The 21,688-nt window shown below is 40.8% G+C and overlaps 1 protein-coding gene and 1 long non-coding RNA gene across 3 annotated transcripts in view; one reads left to right on the top strand and one right to left on the bottom strand.

The window, feature by feature from the left end:
• Positions 1 to 1,353: 1,353 nt before the first annotated feature.
• On the bottom strand, positions 1,354 to 9,333 carry LOC136052052 (uncharacterized). The gene is made up of 3 exons (XR_010622518.1): positions 9,098 to 9,333; positions 3,795 to 3,924; positions 1,354 to 1,810 (listed from the first exon to the last, which is right to left on the bottom strand). It is a non-coding gene; the product is annotated as an uncharacterized LOC136052052 (long non-coding RNA).
• The window catches only part of GBE1 (1,4-alpha-glucan branching enzyme 1), a 156,452-nt gene continuing 143,622 nt past the window's right edge, over positions 8,859 to 21,688 (top strand). For both annotated transcript variants that reach the window (XM_065741857.1, XM_065741856.1), the window contains exon 1: positions 8,859 to 9,129. In XM_065741857.1, the coding sequence (XP_065597929.1) occupies positions 9,029 to 9,129 (101 nt within the window). In that variant the 5' untranslated portion in view covers positions 8,859 to 9,028. The remainder of the gene's footprint in view (positions 9,130 to 21,688) is intronic.

Raw genomic sequence — 21,688 nt, 5'->3', positions numbered from 1 at the left:
GGAAACAAAGACATGTAGAACTGAGGGCATACGTATTCTCTAGCCTTTCTGAATTGTAGAGAGTTTTGCATGTGTGTTGGAGGAGTATATAAGTGTTTTACCCATCTTGTGCCCATCTTGTGGCTGCAGATGTCCTGGCACTGCTTGCCGCAAATTCTAAGGTACAAGCACAGTGTTTACTTACTAAGGTGTTTTTCGTTGTCAGTGACACCAGTGGAAAGCCAGGAATTCAGCAGATGGTCATATGAGGTCCAGAACAGTGGATCAGATCATGAGTCTAGTGACTCTTTCAAGGTTTGTGTTCAATTCATGTTCTTTCTAAAAAGAAACAGGTGCTGTTTTACTTATAGCAGAACTATATATTTTTACAAAATCTTGCTCGGTTTTCCTTATTTTTACTTCATTAGACCTGGTTACTTGAGGAAGTTTCAATCAGCAAGAAACTCCTTTTTTTTTCCATTGATATGTAAGCAAGGTATGTCATTTTGCCAGCAAACATAAATTCACTGAGTGTTACGGTCGTTAATGTGTACATTGGAAAAGAAGACTCACCATACTCCTTTAATGAGCTATTCTTAGAACTAAAAGTCTTTCCTGACCTGTGATAGGAGGAGATTTAACCCTGCCCTGTCACAGCTAGCAGCTAGATCAAAAGTCTTAGAATAGGGGGAATTCCAAGTCATCTCAATTATACAGCACCACATGAAATAATTATATTTGGTTTCTTTAGAAGGGCATGTTCTTGAGGGATAGCTTTTTATAAATTACTCCTCCAAACATGACTAGATTCTGACTTTTATTTTTAAATAGCACACACAGCTATAACCTCTGCATATTATGTCTAACTCTGAATGACAGCATTTTATTTACGTGCAGATATCACATTCATGAAGATTTTATTTTCTCCACTATCCAGGTTTACAATGTAAGACAAAAGAAATTTAATCCTTTGCTGAATCTTCTCTAACATAATTATCAGAAATATCAGAGAACATTTTATACTTCTTAATAATGGAGGTAATACACAAAGCAAAAAACTTTTTGAAAAGAATAAAAAGAATAAAACTAATCAGTCCCCTTTTGGTTAATATGCAAGTTTGCACTCAAAGCAGTATAGAAAATTTAATAATCTGAAATGTGCAGTGTACCCATTTTCCAGCTTATACAAAGGCCTTTTTTTCCTGTAGCTACTCAACTTGTACAGTAATTTACTTGTTGTATGTAAATTATTACAGAAGCACAACAGATTCTACCTCAATTCCTTGCAATTGTGTCAGTGCTGAAAGAATTCTCCATGTTTATGAAAAATTGGTTCCCAATATACAAATGAAATAATGAGAACAGGACAAATGCTAAAAGCTGAAATAGTTAGATTTATTCTAAAGATCAAAAACTGGGCCAAGACAACTGATTAACGACTTAAGATAAGACCTGCAAAACATTTATAGGTTGAAGAAAAACAGTAGACAATGTGATAATTTTTCTTGCATTTGGCTTTTTGAGAATATGAATGCTACACTCTACAGAAAGGAAATTAGAAAAACAAAACAACAAATAACATATGGTATTTATTTTTCCATTCTTGGCAGTATGGCTTTTTTACAGTTATGAATACCCATACTTCATTGCACAGAAAAGGAATGACTCCTTGTGCAACTCCTTACAAAAACAAGGAAATATTATGACATTTGCATCTCATATTTCACAGTTACATGCTTTTATCAATATGTGGTGTGATCAGGGAGAAGTCATAAAGTCTATCTCATCTACTGGCATGAGACTCAATTTTCTTCTATGTAGATTTGAATTCCTGAAGGAAAGCAGTGCAACAAGACTTACTGTAAAACAAAGAGTTAAAAGGACAAAACACATTGAAACAAATAGAGTGATAAGACAAATATGCACGCAAATAAAGGGAAATAAAAAGGTAGTAAGTTGGAAAATTATACATTTAATAAAGGCATTATTTATAAAAACAGAGCTAACATGAAAATTCTTAACACACAAAAAGAATTATGCTGGAGAAATCAGCTGACGAGTTTTATTTTATTTTATTTGTATAAATCTCATTCAGTGCTGTAACTCACCCTTCAATTTGGGCATAAACAAGGAAAATCATAATGTTAATAACATACAGTGCTATAGTGGTTTCAGCCTACTAAAGAGTTTATTTTGGCAATCACAGATGCAAGATTTAATTTTTTAATTTAAAATGTTTATTTAAAAATACAAAGAATGTGTAAGGTACTTTATAGTGCTAAGAAAAGGGTAAGAAATAAATAGTCAGTCTTGTTTTTTCCACATGTCTAATACATGTCACCGTTAGTCAGCTCTTTTAAATGTTAGCTATCTCAGATGACTAAAACCAGACTGCTATTCACCATGACTGTCTTTTAGAGGTGTGATTGGACTAACAATTTGATTGTACAGATCATGTTCCTTGAGGACTGGAGGCTTCCTGGATAGGAGGAAAGTAGTTATAGTTCACAGGAATTAGGTGCACATACAAAATCAGTGAAAATGTGAGTCCATTTTTTGAAATAACAATCAAACAAGTAACATTTTGGCAATATGTAACATATTATGTAATTATATGAATGCAAAGAAGTTTTTGGTGTATACAGCTAAATGATGTGGTATTTTGAGTAAGATATTCAAGTTATTTAAAGAAAGAGAACCCCTCCAAAAACCATAAAATCGTATATGTAATACTTGCCCTTAAGCTCAGCAGAGGAATATTTTATGTACAGAGAATGACAGTTCTTGATTTAGAGAATGACTCAGCTCCCAGGATGGAATCCTTTGTAATTTTTTTTCTTGTGCATGTGTTGAAACAGAGGACAACGTGAGAGTTACTGAGGAGAGAGCGGAAGGATCACACAGGCCAAGAAGCAATAGATAATTTGTGAACTGCATAAGTGTCATGGTTTTATGATTTTTGGTACTGGTATTCCACATCATAACATCATGTAGTAATATGTAGTAGTATGTGGAATACCAGTACCAAAAATCATAAAACCATGACAATAAGCATTTCAGTATTCTAAGTGTGCAACTGAAACCAGGAAAGAGGCAAAGAAGAGGGAAAGAAAAAACATTACTAATAATTTGGATAACAATCTTATCAATGAAGAAGTCTTTCCACTAGCATAAACCAATGCTTTAACAGCAAAAGGTAAAAGTGCCAAAGACTAACAGAAAAGTATTGGTAGAGGATCTCAACGTGGTCTGTGAGACCAAGTTTAATAAAGGAAAACAAAGGTACAGAAGACTTTTTAAAGCATTTCTCATTTATGGTGCAATAATATGGCTGTTATTTATTATTTATTATTATTATTATTATTATGGTAAACAGCTATAGTGGATGGCCAAGAATGTATTTAGTTTTAGGGCATACTGGTATCAGTATAATAAAGAATGAGCTAGCACCTCATATGAGGGAAGACGTGATCTAGGAGATCATAAATAGGATACAGCAAAATAAAAAATATCAAAATGAGCAGATGACTCAGAAGTTGTAACACTGTTTTTTTTCAACAGTATTTACACTCAAACACTCTTTTTCAGAAAATGTGGCAAAAGGGATATGCCAAGGTAAGATACAGCAGCAAAGCAATCCATGCATATATGCAGTGGTAGGAAACAGCATAGCAAGAAAGCGCTTGAATCTAGCACAAACATCTACAAACAGTGAGGAATCTGGGGAAGATTCAATGTACTCGAGCAGCACCTCCAAAAACGTCTCTACTGGATTGCTAACTGAAGACTGACATAAGGAGAAAGGCAATTCATACCTCTCAGTTGCAGACAAAAAGGCTTACTCTTCACCTTTATAGACTTCAAATTACAATTTGATCATTGGGGAAGGCCTACTGTCCAGATAGAGCCAAGGGACAATTGGAAAATGAAGAGCCTGGATGTTGCCTGAGAAGAGAACATAATGCAGAAAGACTGAATACTGGCACAAGCTGAGATCTATACAATTTAGAAGGCTATTCTGATTAAGCAGACACAGAAAGATAATGAAGTGCTAACAAAGCAGCTGAAATATGAAAGCAGTGGAAACCAGAACTGGTATGACAAGCCTGCTGCAGAAGCTGATCACGCAAAATGGGAGAAATATTTGCACAGAGTGGTTAGTCAAACTAAAATCAGGTTATCAGATGTTTCCTCAGTAGAATTAGGAGACTGAATCCAACATCCAGGGAGAATTTTAACAAAAAGCTCAAAGACATACCAAAACTGACTGAGAAATATCAATCCATAAATAATTCCAAGTGAATTGGGATAACATTAACTCAGAAAACCCAAAATTAACCTTATGTATTGTTGTAATTAAGATCTCAAAACTATGGTTAAAAAAAACCCAAACAAACAATGTTTAACTATAAAGACTACTATTTGAAGTATAAATGTTTATCTGTTTGTTACAGAGTTGAAACCAAAGTAAAACAAAACCAAATGGAGTATTACTGAAGTGATGTAATAACATGAATTATAATACTCTTACTAAGTAATGATGAATTATTGAATCATAAAATCTTCTGAGTTGGAAAGGACGTTTGTAGGCCCTTGAATGTCTCTAAGGGGCATCCACTACCTCTTTGAGCAACCTGTTCCACTGCCTCATCACCCTTATTGTACAAACTTCCTTATGGCCAATCTAAATCTCCCCTTTTAGTTTGAAACCATTTCCCCTCGTCCTGTCATCACAGACCCTGCTAAAGAGGCTGTCCCCTTCTTTCTTACAGCCCCCCTTCAGACATTGTAAGGCTGCTATCAAGTCTCCCCAGATCCTTCTCCAGGCTGAACAGTCCCAGCTCTCTCAGCTTGTCCTCAAAGGGGAGGTGTTCTATGTGGACACCAGATCATAGTAATACTTCAATAATATGAAAGCAAAAAACAGCCATTAGCTAGTGCTTTCAAGCTGCTTGAGTGTGAGTTTGGTTCTGTATGGTAAGTGCAAATGGCATTCCTATCAAGAGCCTTTAGAGGAATTTGACAAGTCTGAAACTGGCTTTTTAATAGTTTGGACTGCAGATTATTCTTGATCTTTAAAGATGTGTTATTATTTAAAGTTCTTTAAACCATAACAAGGCAAAGGTAAGACCTAAAAAGACAATCTCACTGAATAAAACATTTCTTAAAACAAACTAACAGGAACAACAAAAAAAAAAAACAACAAAAAACCACCCAAATAATAAACTAATTAAGGGACATCCTAATGGATTCTTGGAATGTTCACTGTAATTTTCAAGGTTGTATCCTTTATTCTCTGTATGTAATTAATTAACAGTTGAATCCTTAGAAAACTGCAAAACTATGTTTTAATTAAAGAACTCTGACATGGTACTGAGATTCAGCAGCTGTGCAATGTTGCCCATTTTTCCTCCTATATCTCAGCAGAGCCTTGGAAAACTCAAAGACAGGGATAAAAAACTTGTTTAGTCTCCTCTGCCAATGTCTGACCTACCTGTACAGACTATGTAGATTAGTGACAATTAAAAAATGTACTGGATGTTTGCAATGCCCCCTTTATGCCTATACTGGAAGAAAAACTAGGTACACATCACCTGTGACAACTGCCCTTTCTGTCTCTCTGCAGGCTCCAGCTTACACTATGTGGTGGTCTCTGGCCAATCTGAGAGCCAGGATGGTGGGAAGAACGTGAACCAATGCTTCTAAGAAAGAACCTTCTTCCTACAGTTCAGCATCTCTGTCTACTTTTGCAACTAAGAGCAAAATCCAAACCTTTGATTTCTTTTTGAACTCTGTACAGAAACTATTGCAAGAATTGTAATCATTTAGTTATTGCATAGCACTGCTATGCAACATTTTAAAGTATACACAACTTTATAATGAACATTCATTGAAAGACTAACTTAGAGTGGATTGATATACTCCATTCTCAGTGGTAACTTTTCTCAGTGGTAACTGGGTGCCAGACACGTGCCTCAAACACCACTCCTTTAAGATCCATTACTGTCCCCAAAAAGAGCAGTTATTACCATCCACCCCTTCTTCCTATCTCTAATGGCAGCTGCTTTGTATGGATGTCAGACAAATGCACAAAGCAGCATTCACCTACTGCAACAACATTTATTGTTCTGAGTGCCCCTTTTCTGCCTCTAGGTAGAAGACGAAATGCCACTGTCCTGAGAGCCAAATTCAGCCTTAGTCTCAGCCAGATCGTGCTGTAATAGATGATCACAGTAATATATGTCTTTGTGTCTTTGAGCAGGCAGATAAAATCACACCTCAGCTGTATACTTGAACGTGAATGGATAGAAATTGAATGGTTATCAATTTCCCAGTTCACAAGGTATTAAATACAGCACTTGGGGCTACTTGAAGAATTTAACTTCCTGACATTCAATGGTGCTTGGATGTGAGTCTGGATACTGTGTTATTTCTGCTCACAAACTTGCAAACAAAGGTTAAGAAAGGGTCTCTGTCTCCAGGGAGCTAGAAGTCACAGCAATACTCCTACTGTTTACATAAACTGCTAATGCCAATTTATAAATCTCTCTCTTGTGATTATGCCAAATAGCTAATAATGGTGCTCTGAACCTGTTGAGCTTTCTGATAATTAAGAAAACCAAATAGACTGCACTCAAAATGAAGCTCCTGTTTTCTGTGGTAGTGTATTCAAAGACTGCAGGGATTTCCCCCCTCCTTCCTCTTCAGCAGCAGACAACCTCTCCATTACAGCTGGAAGCCTCAAACAGCAGAACAGGTAAAACGCTAACTATTGTGAAAAACAAGTTCCTGGCTCTTGATTAACAGCTGGATTTTCTCCCCTTCTAGCTTGCCCAACCAGGTAACTATGGGAATGGCAGTGACAGTTTGCAAAAGAAAACACAACGTGCACAGCATGATGTAAGAAACAAGATGATAGAGTTATTAAACTTTGGGTTTAACACAGACAAGGGAATAAATAGTGCATAGACAGTTCTAAGGCATATAAGTTGGACTCAAAACAGGTTTTCAGTCCTGAGACTAAAGAAATGGTATACACTGAGGGAAAAAAAAGTAATCCTATTCTAAGCTGGTTATGATAGGTTGTTCTGCTATATCATAATGGCATTTATCTCATAAAAAAAAAAAAAAAACACCAAAAAAACAGAAACTGCTCAGGCCTTCTGATGGGGCAAGTTATGTAACAATTTCACAGAATCTTAGAATCATTTGAGTTGGAAGGGACCTTTGAAGGTCATCTAGTCCAACTCCCTGTAATGAACAGGGATACCTACTGCTAGATCAGGTTGCCCTGAGCCTTGTCCAGCCTCAACAGTGAATGTCTCCAGCGACAGGGCTGCCACCATGTATTTGACCAACCAGTTTCAGTGCCTCACAATTTGTATTGTAAAAAAAAAAATAAAAATTCTTATATCCAGTCTAATTTTCCCATACTATAGTTTGAAATAATTTCTACTTGTCCTATCGTGGCAGACCCTGCTAAAGGTTCTGCCCCTTTCCTTCTCACAGCCCCCCTTTAGATACTGAAAAACTGTTCTCAGGTCTCACCAGAGCCTTCTCTTCTCCAGGTTGAACAGCACTGGCTCTCTCAGTCTGTCCTTGTAGGGAAGGTGTTCCATTTCTTGGATTATTTCTGTAGCCCTCCTCTGGATGTGATCCAACAGGTCCATAACTCTTTTGTACTGAGGACTCCACATCTGAACGCATTACTCCAGGTAAGATCTCAGCAGTGTAGAAGAGTAGAAGGGCAGGAACACCTCCCTTGACCTGTCAACCACACTTCCTTTGATGTACCCCAGGATAGGGTTGGCTTTCTGGGTTGTGAGGGCCCAATGCTGACTCACGTCCAGCCTCCCATTCACCATTACCCCCATGTCCATTTCTGCAGGGCTGTGCTCCATTCCTTCACCTCCAGCTTGTACCGATAGTGGGGGTTGCCTTGACCCAGGTGCAAGACCGTGTACTTGGCTTCATTAAACCTCACGAGGTTGACCTGGGTCCACTGCTCAAGGCTGTCTAGGTCCCTCTGGATGGCATCCTGTCCTTCAGGTGTGTTGACTGCACCACACAGCTTGGTGCTTTTTGGAACTTGCTGAGGGTGCACTTGATCCCACCATTGATGTAATGGATGAAGATACTGAACAGCATTGGTCCCAGTTCTGACCTGACAGACATCACTCACCACTGACCTCCCTTCAAACAGTGAGCCATTTCACACTCATTCTTAGGACAGAAAACAATTTTTGGTTCAAATCCAAGTACTTTTGTCCTTGTTTGGACTCTGTAAGGCAAAAGGACAAAAGTACTTAGATTTTGTGTGTGTAGTTATAAATTGCTGCAAGGAAGGAAATATAGTGTAGTTAAATGCATGCCACTTGACGAAACAAATCATTTTGGAAACTGTCACTGCAGCCAATTTTTGAAGAAGCTACAAATGAACTGCTGCAGTTTGTTACAGGCTGTGCTGTCACCTGGCAGCAGGATTGGAAGCCACTCCAAATCCAGAGGAAGCCAAGGCGGGGGATATGAGTTACAAACCAAGGGCATGAATCTTGGAGATGGTTGTGGAAGCAATGTCAAGTACCCTAGTGCTGGAAAGTTAATAACCTGTGGCTAAAAAGTATTCAAAAAGAGGCCTCTAAGCACACACCGCTAGTATGTGTCTTAACAAAGCAATACTGCCGGACCTTAAAAATAAGTGCTGGATGTTGGCCGACAGCCACAGTCAGGCTGGTCAAGAGTTGCCTCGGTTATCTGGAGGCCGCTCTAGGCTGCGAGCCGCCGAGAAGGGGAGGAATCCAGCGCAGCGCTCCCACCCCGCGTCCCTCCGGGCAGCCCCTACGTCCCACCCCGCCCAAGGCCGTAAGGCACTCGGCGGGCGGGGAGCGGCGGCGGAGGCGGGCGGGGAGCGGTGCCGGGGCTGCCCCACCGGTGGGCGGCGCCGGGCGGTGAGAGGCAGTGGGCGCCTCGCCCCGCGCCGAGACCCCCCCCACCCCCGCCCGGAGGTATATAGCGGCCGTGCCCGGCGCTTCCGAGCCGTGGCGGCAAGATGGCCGTGCCAGGCGCGCAAGGCCCAGAGGCACCCAAGCTGCCCGAGCTGCTAGAGCGGGACCCCTACCTGGCCCCCTTCGAGCGGGACTTCCAGCGCAGGTACAGGGCCCGGCATGGCGGCGCCGGATCGGGTTGGGGGGGGGCGGCGGCTGCACCCCGCTCCCTCCCCGCGGCGGTGGGCTGTCCCTGCGCCGGCGCGGCTCCGCTTCCGGCGCCGGCGAAGCCTTTCGGGGTATTCCTTCCTTCCAGCTCACGTGTCGGTCAGGTTTATGGTGGACTGAGCACCGTGCTGGTGCAGGTGTCCCGTCCCTTCCTTCCCGTCCCCCACTCCGAGTGCCCCTGTTGCCGTCCCGCCCCTCCCCTGTCGCTACTAAATCTCTAGCGGCAGCTTGAGAGCTGCACTTTAGGGCTTCCCTGGTACGCTTCAACGCCTTCCGTTTTGTTAGCAGTCCCCTTAAACTGAGTAAACTGAGAAGTGTAATACTCACTAATAGCCTGAGTTCTCAAAATCTGGGAAAACTCTGGCAGGGAGAGAGTAGGGCTTTTCCTTGCTCTGTCACAAATAGCGTGTTTGGTTTAGGGCTGCTAGGTGTCCTGTTGGCTTCTGGCAAGGTAGCGGTGCGGCTAGGTCTTGTAAAATGGGATTAAGAATTGAGTAAACTGCGAGATTAGCTTATAGCACATTTTCTCCAACTGTAATCTCTTAATGATAGAATAAGAGTGCTTTGAGCAGTGATTCCTGGTGAACTTCTGTTTACAGCAGTGCTGTAAGGCACCTGATCCTTTCAGTAGGATGCCTGTGTGTAGGAAGTAATGACTAGGCAGATCTGACTTAATAAAGCTGCTCATTAAAACAATTTGGAAACCCAGATGCACCTGCCATCGAAGCAGCGCATTGTAGAAAGCAGTGTTTTTGCACGACTGTGCTGAACACAGTGAGTTTGCGGAACTGATGTGTAGTCTTTAGGTTCATCAGGACTTCAGATGATTCTGTTTGTCTGCTCTGTTCCTGTCTTCTTCAAGCCGTTCCTTAATGATAAAATTGTTCTGAAAATCTATAAACCCATATATATATATATATTTTTTTTTTTGGAAAACAGAAACAATTTCTCTGACAACTTCTGATAAACTAAATGTCTTACTCAAAGCCCAATCAGTGCAGCTGTTTATGCTATGGGAGAGAATGCCCAGGGGAAGGAGGCAGACTGAAATGCCTGTTGATGTCCATGAAATACTCATCCCAGCTCCAGAAACTGTGATTCATAGTGTATTTGATACCTCCAGGTGTGCTTATTATCAAAAGCTCTTGCTTTAGGAATGCTGGGGAGAAAGGAGTTTCCTAGCCTAATTGTTACTTGTGTGAATAACTGGTTCCTTGGAGCATTCTGGAGCTCCACTGGATTGGTTTCACACTCTGATCTCAGATTCTCGTGGTGAAAGAGGTGAACAACTCCGCTTAATTCTGGCTGTGTCTTAAGATCCTGAGCAGTGTGTAGTTTTCTGATCTTTGTTCCAAGCTGAGGAATCCTAATATGTTCAACTGGTTGTTACAAGGAAGTTGGTTTCTATGTGTCTGTGACTTTCCCTTTTGAGATGGGATTTAGAACTGAAAACAGTCTTTGAGTTGCATACTGTATGAGTTAATACTATGGGTTAAATCAGTTACATAGCGATACAACAGTCCTGCAACTTTTCCTTCACATAAAAGTGTGAAGAAAAATAAAAACTGGCAAGCTGTCTAGAGGCAGAAATGTATTTATCTTTGAAGCTTCAAGTGTATGTACAAAATTAAGTTGCGTGTAATCTGGAATGCTGCTGACAGTGCATTTTTATGCCTTGACAAGGATAGTGGTTATTTTAAGTGGTTACTTAAATTTTGGTCTTGCAATTGTGGGGCATATCACTGAGTAAACCAGTGGATTAGATACATCCCAGATAGCATAGGAAAGGTGGTGATGAGGTGGCTGTTAAGCAATACTGCCTATTAGTTGGTTGACTGTTAACTGCTTGCCTTCTGATCATAGCTAGAGTGGGAGGGCCAGTTCTTAGTGTGTATTGTGGAATTAACCTTTCTGCATAGAAAAATTGTGTGGGAATTGTACAACTGAACTCCTAAATGGTGAAGTCCATTGTTCTTTGTGAACCAGCTGTCTGGCCTTCCTCCATGTGCTGCTGATTCCACTAGCTCTCCTCTTCAGTGTTTTCCAGTGTTATTTTCCACTTGAATAGTTTAAACAACAGTAATACAGGTAGCTTTCCAGCTCACAGGGTTGAGTTGTTCCTGGCAAGGGGGGCAAGACTGATGTGCTTGGCACTGTGCAAAAAGAAAAAACTTTCTGGGTATTTTCCTTGCTTGGGTTAGGAAAGCAAGAAGTGAAACAGACTTGATGAAATGCAATGTTTGTGAATACTTTGTGTAGTAGTCTAAATTTATAAATAAAGTATACAATGATGTTGAAATCAATATTGGAAAGATAAGAACCGATGGAGATCTTGTGGCTTACAGCTGTATATGTACAACCTAAAGAAATAAAAACTGGAGATTTTGACAGGATTAAAGATTTAAACAAGCAAACAAAAGTGTTTCTCAAACATGTTCGTGGAGATTTTTTTTTTACTGTGGCTTGTGCAAGAACACAAAAATAGTCCTTCCTTTGCTTCTCCTCCTAACTGAAGAAGTGAGGGGAAAGAAAAGGCTTGAGCTCTATTCCTGGCTGTGACATCAGCAAACTGTTGACTCACCCCTTGAGCTTGAGTCTGCCTGCTCTTTATCCATAGTATCTTAGCATGGATTATTGCTGGTGGAAAATTTCATAACTTTTTCTTTCTGGTTGTTAAAAGACACACTGTTAACTTCATAATAATGGCTTATTCTCTTACTCAAAGCAGGGCTATTTCTGGTTGTGGATCATGTTGTGCTGTATTTCTGAAGACGTATTTCTGCAACCTTTTTGGGCAGCTTGTCTCCTGGTGTTAGGCTGCACTGACTGAATGTTTGTCTTAATTCTGTAGCTTCCCTTGCTGCAATTTTTTCCTTTGTCATAGTTCTGTATGTGCTGTAGAGATGAGCTTGGCCCATTCTTTTTTCTTGTCATTTCTCTTTTGGCTGGTCCCTTTGGTAGCTGGGGATTGTAAGTTAACGTCTGCCACCCTCACCTCCCCAAGGTTAGATTTTTCTTCTCTAGTCAGCTCTCAGGATTCAGAAATAGCTGTGTAACATGACTTCTAAGATTGCACCCATATAATTCAAGTGATTGTTGATGTTTTCATTTTTCACATCTGCTTAGACATGAATGATAGAATCACTAAGGTTGGACTAGGATCATCTATCTAGTCCAGCCACCAAGCCATCCCCACTGTGTCCACTAACCATGTCTTTCAGTCTTTCCTAACATCCAACTGTGAAGTTTGCTGCTAAAAGAGATGTATTCTGCTTATGTAATGTGTTATGCCTCTGGACTTTCACAAGCTGTTATGGCAGTCTTTATATTATTGTTCTTTATATAGGAGATGAAGCCCTCTCAAACACAGATAATCTAAGTTCTGATTAGCAGACTGTCAAAAGTTATCTGCTATGGTTTTGCTTCAAGTTGTTTGCAGTAAAGTCTAAGTTAGCCTTGATGTTACAAGCTGTAAGATGCTGCTGCTGAATTCTTCCCCTTTCAAGCTATGTCCTCCCACTTTAGTAGGCCACAGTCTACAGAACTAGTGTTCTGCAGTTTCTCAGGTGACCTCATCAAAATTTTTATTGGCAAACACTGTTTGCTCTTGCATTCAGAACTGTTTTTAGGTAGTTCTACTCAAACGTAACTTGCTATTTCTTGCTTAATAATTGCCATAATTATATGCTTTCTCTTTTTATTTAGAGCTAAAAGAAAATAAGATATATCCTGCTATGTAGGGTGTCCCCACAGCCTTGGACACTTGCATGGGTAGGCTTTCAGTGAACACAACTGGCCTTTGCAAGTCTTCCCAAAGAGCCATTCTGCAAATGTTACCTTCCTCGTTTTGCTTGACTTCCAAGCTCTGCTTATTTATACTTTGAGCTAAGAAAGGGGGGAAGGGGGAAAAAGGTCTATCATAACCATCAATTAATGCTTTTAGTAACAGATCACAAGTAGATGTTCTGTGCCCTTCCATCACAATTGGATGGTTAAACTGTTCTACTTGCCCTAGTACATGGGTCAGAAATCAGTACTTTACTCTAATATCCCACATCTTGATACATGAGGCTGCATCTGTAAAACGTGGAAGTGTTATGAAATGCTTTGTTTCAGTCTGGCTGCTTCTGTGAAGGGGTGCTACCTAAAATGTGATCCTAGAGGCTTGCTTAATCATCAGCATGGAATATGGGCTACCTTGGTATAATGGATGGCTTATGGATGGAGTTGGGCTTCTGATCTTTTTTTTTTTTTTGTGCATGGTCATTTCATTGCAAGTGGTGTTTCAGGGTAGGGCAAATAAAAATCTGCAATTGCTCATTTCTGCAAATACTTGAATTTGGCCTTGAGTTGTGTGAGGATATATATATATTTAGGGGATAAAGGAATCTTTTCAGTGTATGTTGTGAGCCCTTCAGATTTGACCTAAAGACATTTGGTTCAACACTTGAAACAAGAATCTACTTTAGTTAAAAAATAAATAAATAATAGGGGGAAAAAATCCCAAGTGATAATCTTTGCATTGGATACCACTGCTCTAAATTGTTTGACCATCTGTGATATGTTTTCCCACAAGTATTTTGTTAACTCCCAAGTGTTATTTAGTCTAAAGACTTTGTATAATTTAGTATGTATTTTTAGTCTTTTTACCTCTTAGTACATAATTGGCTCAATTAAAACCATTAATGCCTGTGGTGTAATTGCATTTTATGGAGTTACAAACTAGGATCAGAAAGTGTTGCCCATTAGAATTTTCTGTTGTTACAGCACGCATGGCTTATTATATTTTACCAGTCTCTGCAACTATCTCTATCTGCTAACTATACAGTCCTCATTAAAAGATTATTATTGAATAGTTTAATTTATATAGTAAACAAGTAAAAAAAAGTACTGCTGTGTAGCTTTAGACTTTATCTTGACTAAAGCTTCAAAAAGGACATTGGTTTGTTCAGCTGGACAAAACACATGCCGTAGTTCTTGATCATAGGCAGAGGTTGTGAGGGAGTGTCCTGCTTTTTTCTTAAAGTGTTGCTGAGGTTTTTTTGTCAAGAAGGACGGATCCACGTAGTGGCTTTAGTAGCTGGATCAATTAGGAAGATTTCTGTCAGCTGGCTCATAGTTATCTGGTGGTGTTCTTTGATCACTTCACAAGGGAAATACTTGTTATTCTCCTCTTGCATTTAGCTATTATCAGATTATGGCTGCTTTATTATGGCTTTGTCAGTTTTTTTCCTACTTTCAGAGTAGTGAGTTCTCAAAGTACTGAAAATGAAACAAGTACAAAATTAGGTTTGGTAGCAATGAGTGGGAAGGCATTTGTTGAGGTCTAGTAAGTTAGGGAATGATGGCTGTAAGAGTGACTCAGATAGCATCCTAGTCATGGATAATAGTGGGAGTGAGGTGGAAATCTGGATATGTTCTGTCATAGAATTTACACAATGACTGTATGCCTTCTCTGTAGGGATTGATGATGATAACTCTGGAAAAAATAGGTTTGCCACCTCCATTTGTTCAGTCTGCTGTATTGGCTGCAAAACTAAATGTCATGCACTGCTTTCTTTTTTCTTCTGGCACTTCCTGAGTACAGCGAAGTTCTGTTGAACAAGTCAGAATGATTTCAGGGCTATGTAGGAAACTATATTGTCTGCTTATTATGGAGTATATGCTTCTGCATTATGATACTCTAGAATCATTTTTTTTTGCATTATAATTAATAATCTTGATGAGCTTAACTGATTGCGTTACTGATGGCCATAACTTTAAGCTTGTGAGGGGAAATATACATATCTAGGCACTTGATGTACATACAAATGTTTGAAAGCTTGTCTTTCAAACTAGTTCTTATCTTGTGCTGTACAACAGTGCAGTGAAGTTGGCTTCCTTTACCAGTTGTAGAAAAGTGTCGTGATGTGAACTGAAGCACAAGTGTAACCTAACTGGTTTAGAAGAGAAAGCTTAGTAAACTAAAACCTGAAGCAGGGCCATTAGATTAATCAGTATTTTTCAAGAGTTTGGTTGAGAATAACATGGGCAGGGGTTGCAAATATAGGTCTTAATACTACTGACTAAAACTAGAACTTGAGAGATTTCTGAAGGAAGTGCCATGCTAAATTGATGTTAGGAAATTGTTGATGCCATTAGGTTTAGAGCTGGAGTTGACACACTGACACCTATTGACTGCAAAACCAAGTGTATGGTTGGACAGTAAAATGCCTTGTTTGATAGCATTGTTTGATGACATCTTGTTAACACATCTGTCATCAGAATATTCAAGCTGCCTATTGGCTTAATAGCTGCTAGGCTTAGAAAAAGGCAGGGGAAAATAAGGGTATTGATACTAAATTTTGTTAGTAGGGCATTTTCCTCTGTATTTTAATTATAACTAAGTACTCTTTGCAAAACTGATTGGAGGTCTCCTCAGTTCTGCTGCTTAGCATTAGTGTGTCTAAGATGGTTGGATTCTGATAATTTGTCCAGAACTCGGGCATTGTACAGTATGTGACCCCAAGTCTCACTGTAATAGTGAGAAATAGCTTTGTCATGTTGAATACTTCACATTCAAGTGTTTATGCATGCTTCTTTACTTCTCCTAAACTGTAAATAAAGCCTTCTTTTTCTGAAGGACCTTCTGAAATTGACAATCAATCTTTTGAAGATGCGATTTCCTCTCATTCAATATTTATGTATACATACTTCCCTATCTTCTCTGCTTCCCTGTTACCCTCTGCTTACTCCTGCTATGCCTTCTAATCTTGGCTGCTCCTTCATCTCCTGTCTCCATGAAGGAAGCTCCTTTCCACTCATATGGTGTCAGAGATCTAAAACCTGTCTCACTTCTGCTTCAGTTTACTTTGTACTTCTGAAGCTTTGCTTTATACAGTTATTCATTAACTTAAAAAGAAAATAATGTCTTAAGTCAGTATGTCAAGAGAAACAACATAAGATTTTTGTATTTAAAATGTTTAAAACATGAGCTTTCAGTTTTCCTTGGCAAAAGAAATATTTTTCTGCAAAAAAAAGTTTGTAGCTAGAGAACAGCTTGCTTCTTCCCCCAACTATTTGGCAATTTATTTGACATTTTTATAGCATTTCATATTAATGAGTTGAAGGCCAGTTATTAGTGATGATTCCTGGTCATGCTGCAAAGCATAGGATTCCAAGCTGCCTAGAACAACAAAGTCTGCTTTGCTCATGTTGCTGTCAGAATTACCTTACTGATGAATGTTATCTTCATATTATTTACAATTAAAATCTAGTATAGATCTGTTTCCTCAGAATAATGCCTGAAGACCTGTCTCATTATACAAGTCAACTAGCTTGTTTGAAATATATATTCACTTATGTGAACATCTTGAGAGTATTTTACTATCTGGGTATTTCTAATGCTGAATTTATTTTAATATATCATCATGTATAGTTAAAACAACAAACAGGAAAAAAAAACACAATACAAAAAAAAACCTTACTGACAATCTCCTCAATAAGAAGCTGTGATTCTATTAACTTAGTGCTTGTGGGTAGCTCTAATGCTGTTTGACACTCTCCTTTCCTTGGGGCTTCAGGCACAGCATTCTGATTCCTACGTGTCCTTATGCTCTTGGTGTGATGCGTTGCTGGTTTTTGTGCTAGCGTGTCTGAGCTTATGCTTTTCATTAGAGAGAGGAATTTACTGGATCTTCACAGCCCCCTGTTAAAGGTGGACGTACTTTCCCGGGAATTTCTCTACTTGAGAGGTTTGCCAAGTTCAGAAAACTTTGCCCAGATCTGCAGAAGAATTGTGTGAAGCTTAGTCAATAAAAATTAATTTCTGACTGCTTAGTCGTTAGAACAGTAAGTATGAGTTTCCACCCTTGTTACATGAGCTGGTCTTAAATTACTTTTCCTTGGAAGATGGTAGAGAAGGCTCTTTTATAGGGTATATTGGAATGACTAGTGGAAAACAACACTTCCATACCAATAACACTGCTGTGAGAAGTTAGTGTAGGGACATTCTGACAAAGTAGTGCTTATTCCAAGCAAATCCTTCTGAGCCAACTGTACGGCCCAGACATCTGTTTTGAGGGCACTATTTTCTTGTTTTGTAGTGGGTCATTGATGGGCAGGCTTTGCTGATGGTCACATGTGAATACAGCCCCATCAGATGTAAGGTTTTTGGCTGTATGAGCTTTTGGTTAGTTGCTTTGGAGAAAAGCAGGAAACTGGGAGAATTGTGTAAAACTCTCCTATTAAAATCATGCACATAGTATATTTCATGTGGCAAATGTGCTGTACTACCACAACTGCTCAGGAATTGCCTGCCTAGAATGAGTTTATTACATATACACAGAAGACTATTGGCTCATTCTAGTAGCTTTAGGAGTTATTCTGACTGAATTGTAACTGTTATTCCAGAAAAGATTATAGAATTTTCAAAAATTCTGTTATATGTGATAGTGGGTATTTTGAATACTTCAGGCTAATGTGACCCTTAGATCTTTAGGCACGTAGCTCTTACTGTTAACGTCATTTAGCATCTATTGTGGTCAGTATCACTAGTGTAAATACTCCTGGATACATTAATAAGCCATGACATCTGTCAATGCTTTACTGGGCCGGTTCGGCCGGGTTCTGTGACAACTTGTGCGGGGGACCCACAGACCCATCATGCTCTGGGGAAGGGGAAAAGGGAGATGGGCCTAAAAATGAAACAGTGACAACAATCTGAGGAGGAAAGCTAATTTACTAAATAAGCGATTGGAAAACAAAATAACATAATTGGAATTGAAGCTAATAAATCAAATAAAATGAGCAAGAGAGAGTGTCCGATAAACCGAAGGCCTTACGCTAACGCTGAAGGCGAGACGGCAGCAAGCATCCACTGCTGAGTCGATCCCAAAGGGAAGGGAGTGTCCCGTGACGGCAGACAATTTTTATCTTTCCCTCTGAGCGTAAACATGTAAAAATACAAAGCATTGCAAAATCCTCTGGGGAATGTAGTTCTTCTCTTTTGAGACAGGTATACCCATAACTATCGATGGTCCACAGAGCTGGAGCACTAGCTCTTCAACTCTTAATACGCTACATGATGTTATGATATGAATACCAATGCCAAAAATCATAAAACCATGACGTTCCACCCCTTATTCCACATCATTACATCATGCCTGATATATATATATATATGTGGACAATTATTAACATGCATTAGATACACACACACCGTATATACATGGAATTACTGACTGCACTCCCCCAACATCAAATTCCCTTGTGGGGATGTTCAATGTATACCATTCTTTTGCATCACCCACCAAATGGACCCAGGTCCCTGAGCAAAGACGGTTCCATGGAGAGGTTTGCTCTTTCCAGAAGCTGGAAGGACCCAAACTGCTTTTCCCAACATGTTCTTTACATGTACTACAGGGACCTTATCTCCCTCTACAGTAGGTAGAGAGCTGGATTGGGCAGGACCATCACAATTGATGGATCCTCTGGTGTTGACCAACCAGGTGGCTTCTGACAAATGCTTCTCCCAGTGCTTAAATGTTCCGCCACCCGTTGCTTTCAACGTGGTTTTTAGCAACCCATTGTATCTTTCAATTTTACCAGAAGCTGGTGCATGATAGGGGATATGATAAATCCACTCAATGCCATGATCTTTGGCCCAAGTATTTACAAGAGAATTTTTGAAATGAGTCCCATTATCGGACTCAATTCTTTCTGGAGTGCCATGTTGCCACAGGACTTTTTTCTTGAGCCCTAAGATGGTGTTTCGGGTGGTAGCATGGGGTACTGCATATGTTTCAAGCCACCCAGTAGTTGCTTCCACCATGGTGAGTACATAACGCTTACCATTGTGAGATGTAGGCAAGGTGATACAATCAACCTGCCACACCTCCCCATATATATACTTTTGCATCGCCCTTACCCCCTAAAGAGGTTTCATCCTCTTGGCTTGTTTAATTGTAGTGCATGTATCAGTCATGGATAACCTGTGCAATAGCATCCATAGTTAAGTCCACCCCTCGGTCTCTAGCCCATTTATATGTTGCATCTCTTCCTTGATGGCCAGAGGTCTCATGGGCCCATCGAGCTAGAAATAATTCACTCTTGTGTTGCCAGTCTAAGTCCACTTGAGCCACCTTAACTTTGGCAGCTCAGTCTACCTGATGGTTATTTTGTTGTTCCTCAGTTGCCCGGCTCTTAGGAACATGAGCATCTACATGGCGCACCTTTACAACCATATTCTTTATTCAGGCAGCAATGTCTCTCCACAATTCAGCGGCCCAAATAGGCTTACCCCTTCACTGCCAGTCATTTTGTTCCCGTTGCTGTAATCACCCCTATAAGCATTTGCCACCATCCATGAGTCAGTGTAAAGATAAAGCACTGGCCACCTCTCACGTTCAGCAATATCTAAGGCCAGCTGGACAGCCTTTACCTCTGCAAATTGACTTGGTTCTCCTTTTCCTTCAGTGGCCTCTGCAACTCGTCGTGTGGGGCTCCACACAGCAGATTTCCATCTGTGGTGCTTACCCACAGTGCGACACGATCCATCTGTGAACAGGGCATATCTCTTTTTACCTTCTGGTAGTTCATTATATGGTGGAGCCTCTTTAGCATGTGATACCTCCTCTGCTGGTGTTGTTCCAAACTTTTTACCTTCAGGCCAGTCCATGATCGCTTCTAGGATTCCTGGATGACTGAGGTTCCCCATCTGAGTTTGCTGTGCAATCCACTTACTCCAAGTGGCATCAGTAGCATGATGGGTAGAGGGAGCTGTCTTTGAACATCCAGCTCAGCACTGGCAGTCGAGGTGCCAGAAGGAGCTGCGTTTCAGTACCGATTTCTTCGGAAGCAGCCCAAACCCCATTGTATGCGGCTGAGATCTCCTTCTCAGTTGGAGTGTAGCGCTCCTCAGACCCGCTGTACGCCCAACTCCAGAATCCAAGGGGTCGGCCTCGGGTCTCTCCAGGAGCTCTTTGCCACAAACTCCAAGTGGGACGTTCCTTTCCAGCAGCAGTGTAGAGGATGTTCTTTACATCCTGTCCCGTCTGCACTGGCCCCAGCGCCACAGCATGGGCTATCTCCTGCTTAATTTGCTCAAAAGCCTGCTGCTGCTCAGGGCCCCACACAAAATCATTCTTCTTCCGCATCACCCAAAAGAGAGGGCTCACAATAAAACTGTAGAAACACGTGCATTCTCCAGAAGCCCACTACCCCCAAAAAAGCTTGGGTCTCTGTCTTACTGGTGGGTGGAGACATGGCAGTGATTTTGTTAATCACATCTGTTGGGATGTGACGACGTCCATCTTGCCACTTTATACCTAGGAACTGAATTTCCTGTGCAGGCCCTTTCACTTTGCTTCACTTGATAGCAAAGCCAGCTCGCAGAAGGATCTGGATTATTCTGTCTCCTTTCTCAAAAGCTTCCCCTGATGTATTGCCCCACACAATGAGTGGGGAGCACCGCCCTGTTTCAACACAGTTTGGACCAACCCATGGCAAATAGTTGGGCTGTGCTTCCACCCCTGGGCAAACAGTTCCAAGTGTACTGAACGTCCCTCCAGGTGAAAGAAAACTGTGGGCTACATCCTGTGGCCAGGGGAATTGGAAAAAAAGGCATTGGCAGTGTCATTAATGGTATACCACTTGGCTGCTTTTGACTTCAGTTCGTACTGGAGTTGTAGCATGTCTGGCACAGCAGCACTCAGTGGGGGTGTGACTTCATTCAGGCCACGGTAATCTACCGTCAGCCTCCATTCTCCACTGGCTTTACGCACCGGCCATATGGGGCTGTTAAACGGTGAGTGGGTTTTGCTGATCACTCCCTGGCTCTCTAGCTGACGAATCAGGTTATGAATGGGGAGCAAGGAATCCCTGTTGGTGCGGTACTGCCGTCTGTGCACCGTTTTTGTAGCAGTCAGTACCTGTTGCTCTTCCACTTGTAGCAACCCCACAACAGACAGATCTTCTGATAGGCCAGGCAAAGCAGACAGCTGCTTAATGTTGTCTGTGTCAACAAGTATACATGGAGCCTCTGGGCCAGTCACAATAGGATGTTTTTTCCAGTCTTTACCAGTGAGGCTTATTTCAGCCTCCAACATGATCAGCTCTTGGGAACCCCCAGTCACCCCAGAAATATAGATTAATTTTGTCCCTTGGTGATTCATGGGCATTAGAGTGCACTGTGCATCAGTGTCCACCAGTGCCTTATTTTTTTGGTTCTGATGTGCCAGGCCATCGAATCTACACAGTCCAGTGCTCTCTATCCTTTTCCAAAACCCATGCCATTTGCACTCTGTCCTCATGTAGCTGTGCACTGCCAAGTGCCCGGCCTCTTTGTTGTGCAGATCAATGAGTGCACGGATGTCATTTTTCCCCTTCTTGCTCTTGGCATCCAATACATCTTTCAAGTTTAGTAAATGGATTTTTTTGTAATAAAATATTTCCATTTTTAGGAGTAAGTGGTATAGGTAGTATGCATCTAATACTGGCAATGGCATTGGCTTTTTGAA

Source organism: Cyrtonyx montezumae, unplaced genomic scaffold (assembly GCF_038088225.1).
Source record: "Cyrtonyx montezumae isolate F1298 unplaced genomic scaffold, pur_monq_1.0 scaffold_3, whole genome shotgun sequence".
Taxonomy (NCBI): domain Eukaryota; kingdom Metazoa; phylum Chordata; class Aves; order Galliformes; family Odontophoridae; genus Cyrtonyx; species Cyrtonyx montezumae.
This window is presented reverse-complemented; position numbering and strand designations above follow the sequence as displayed.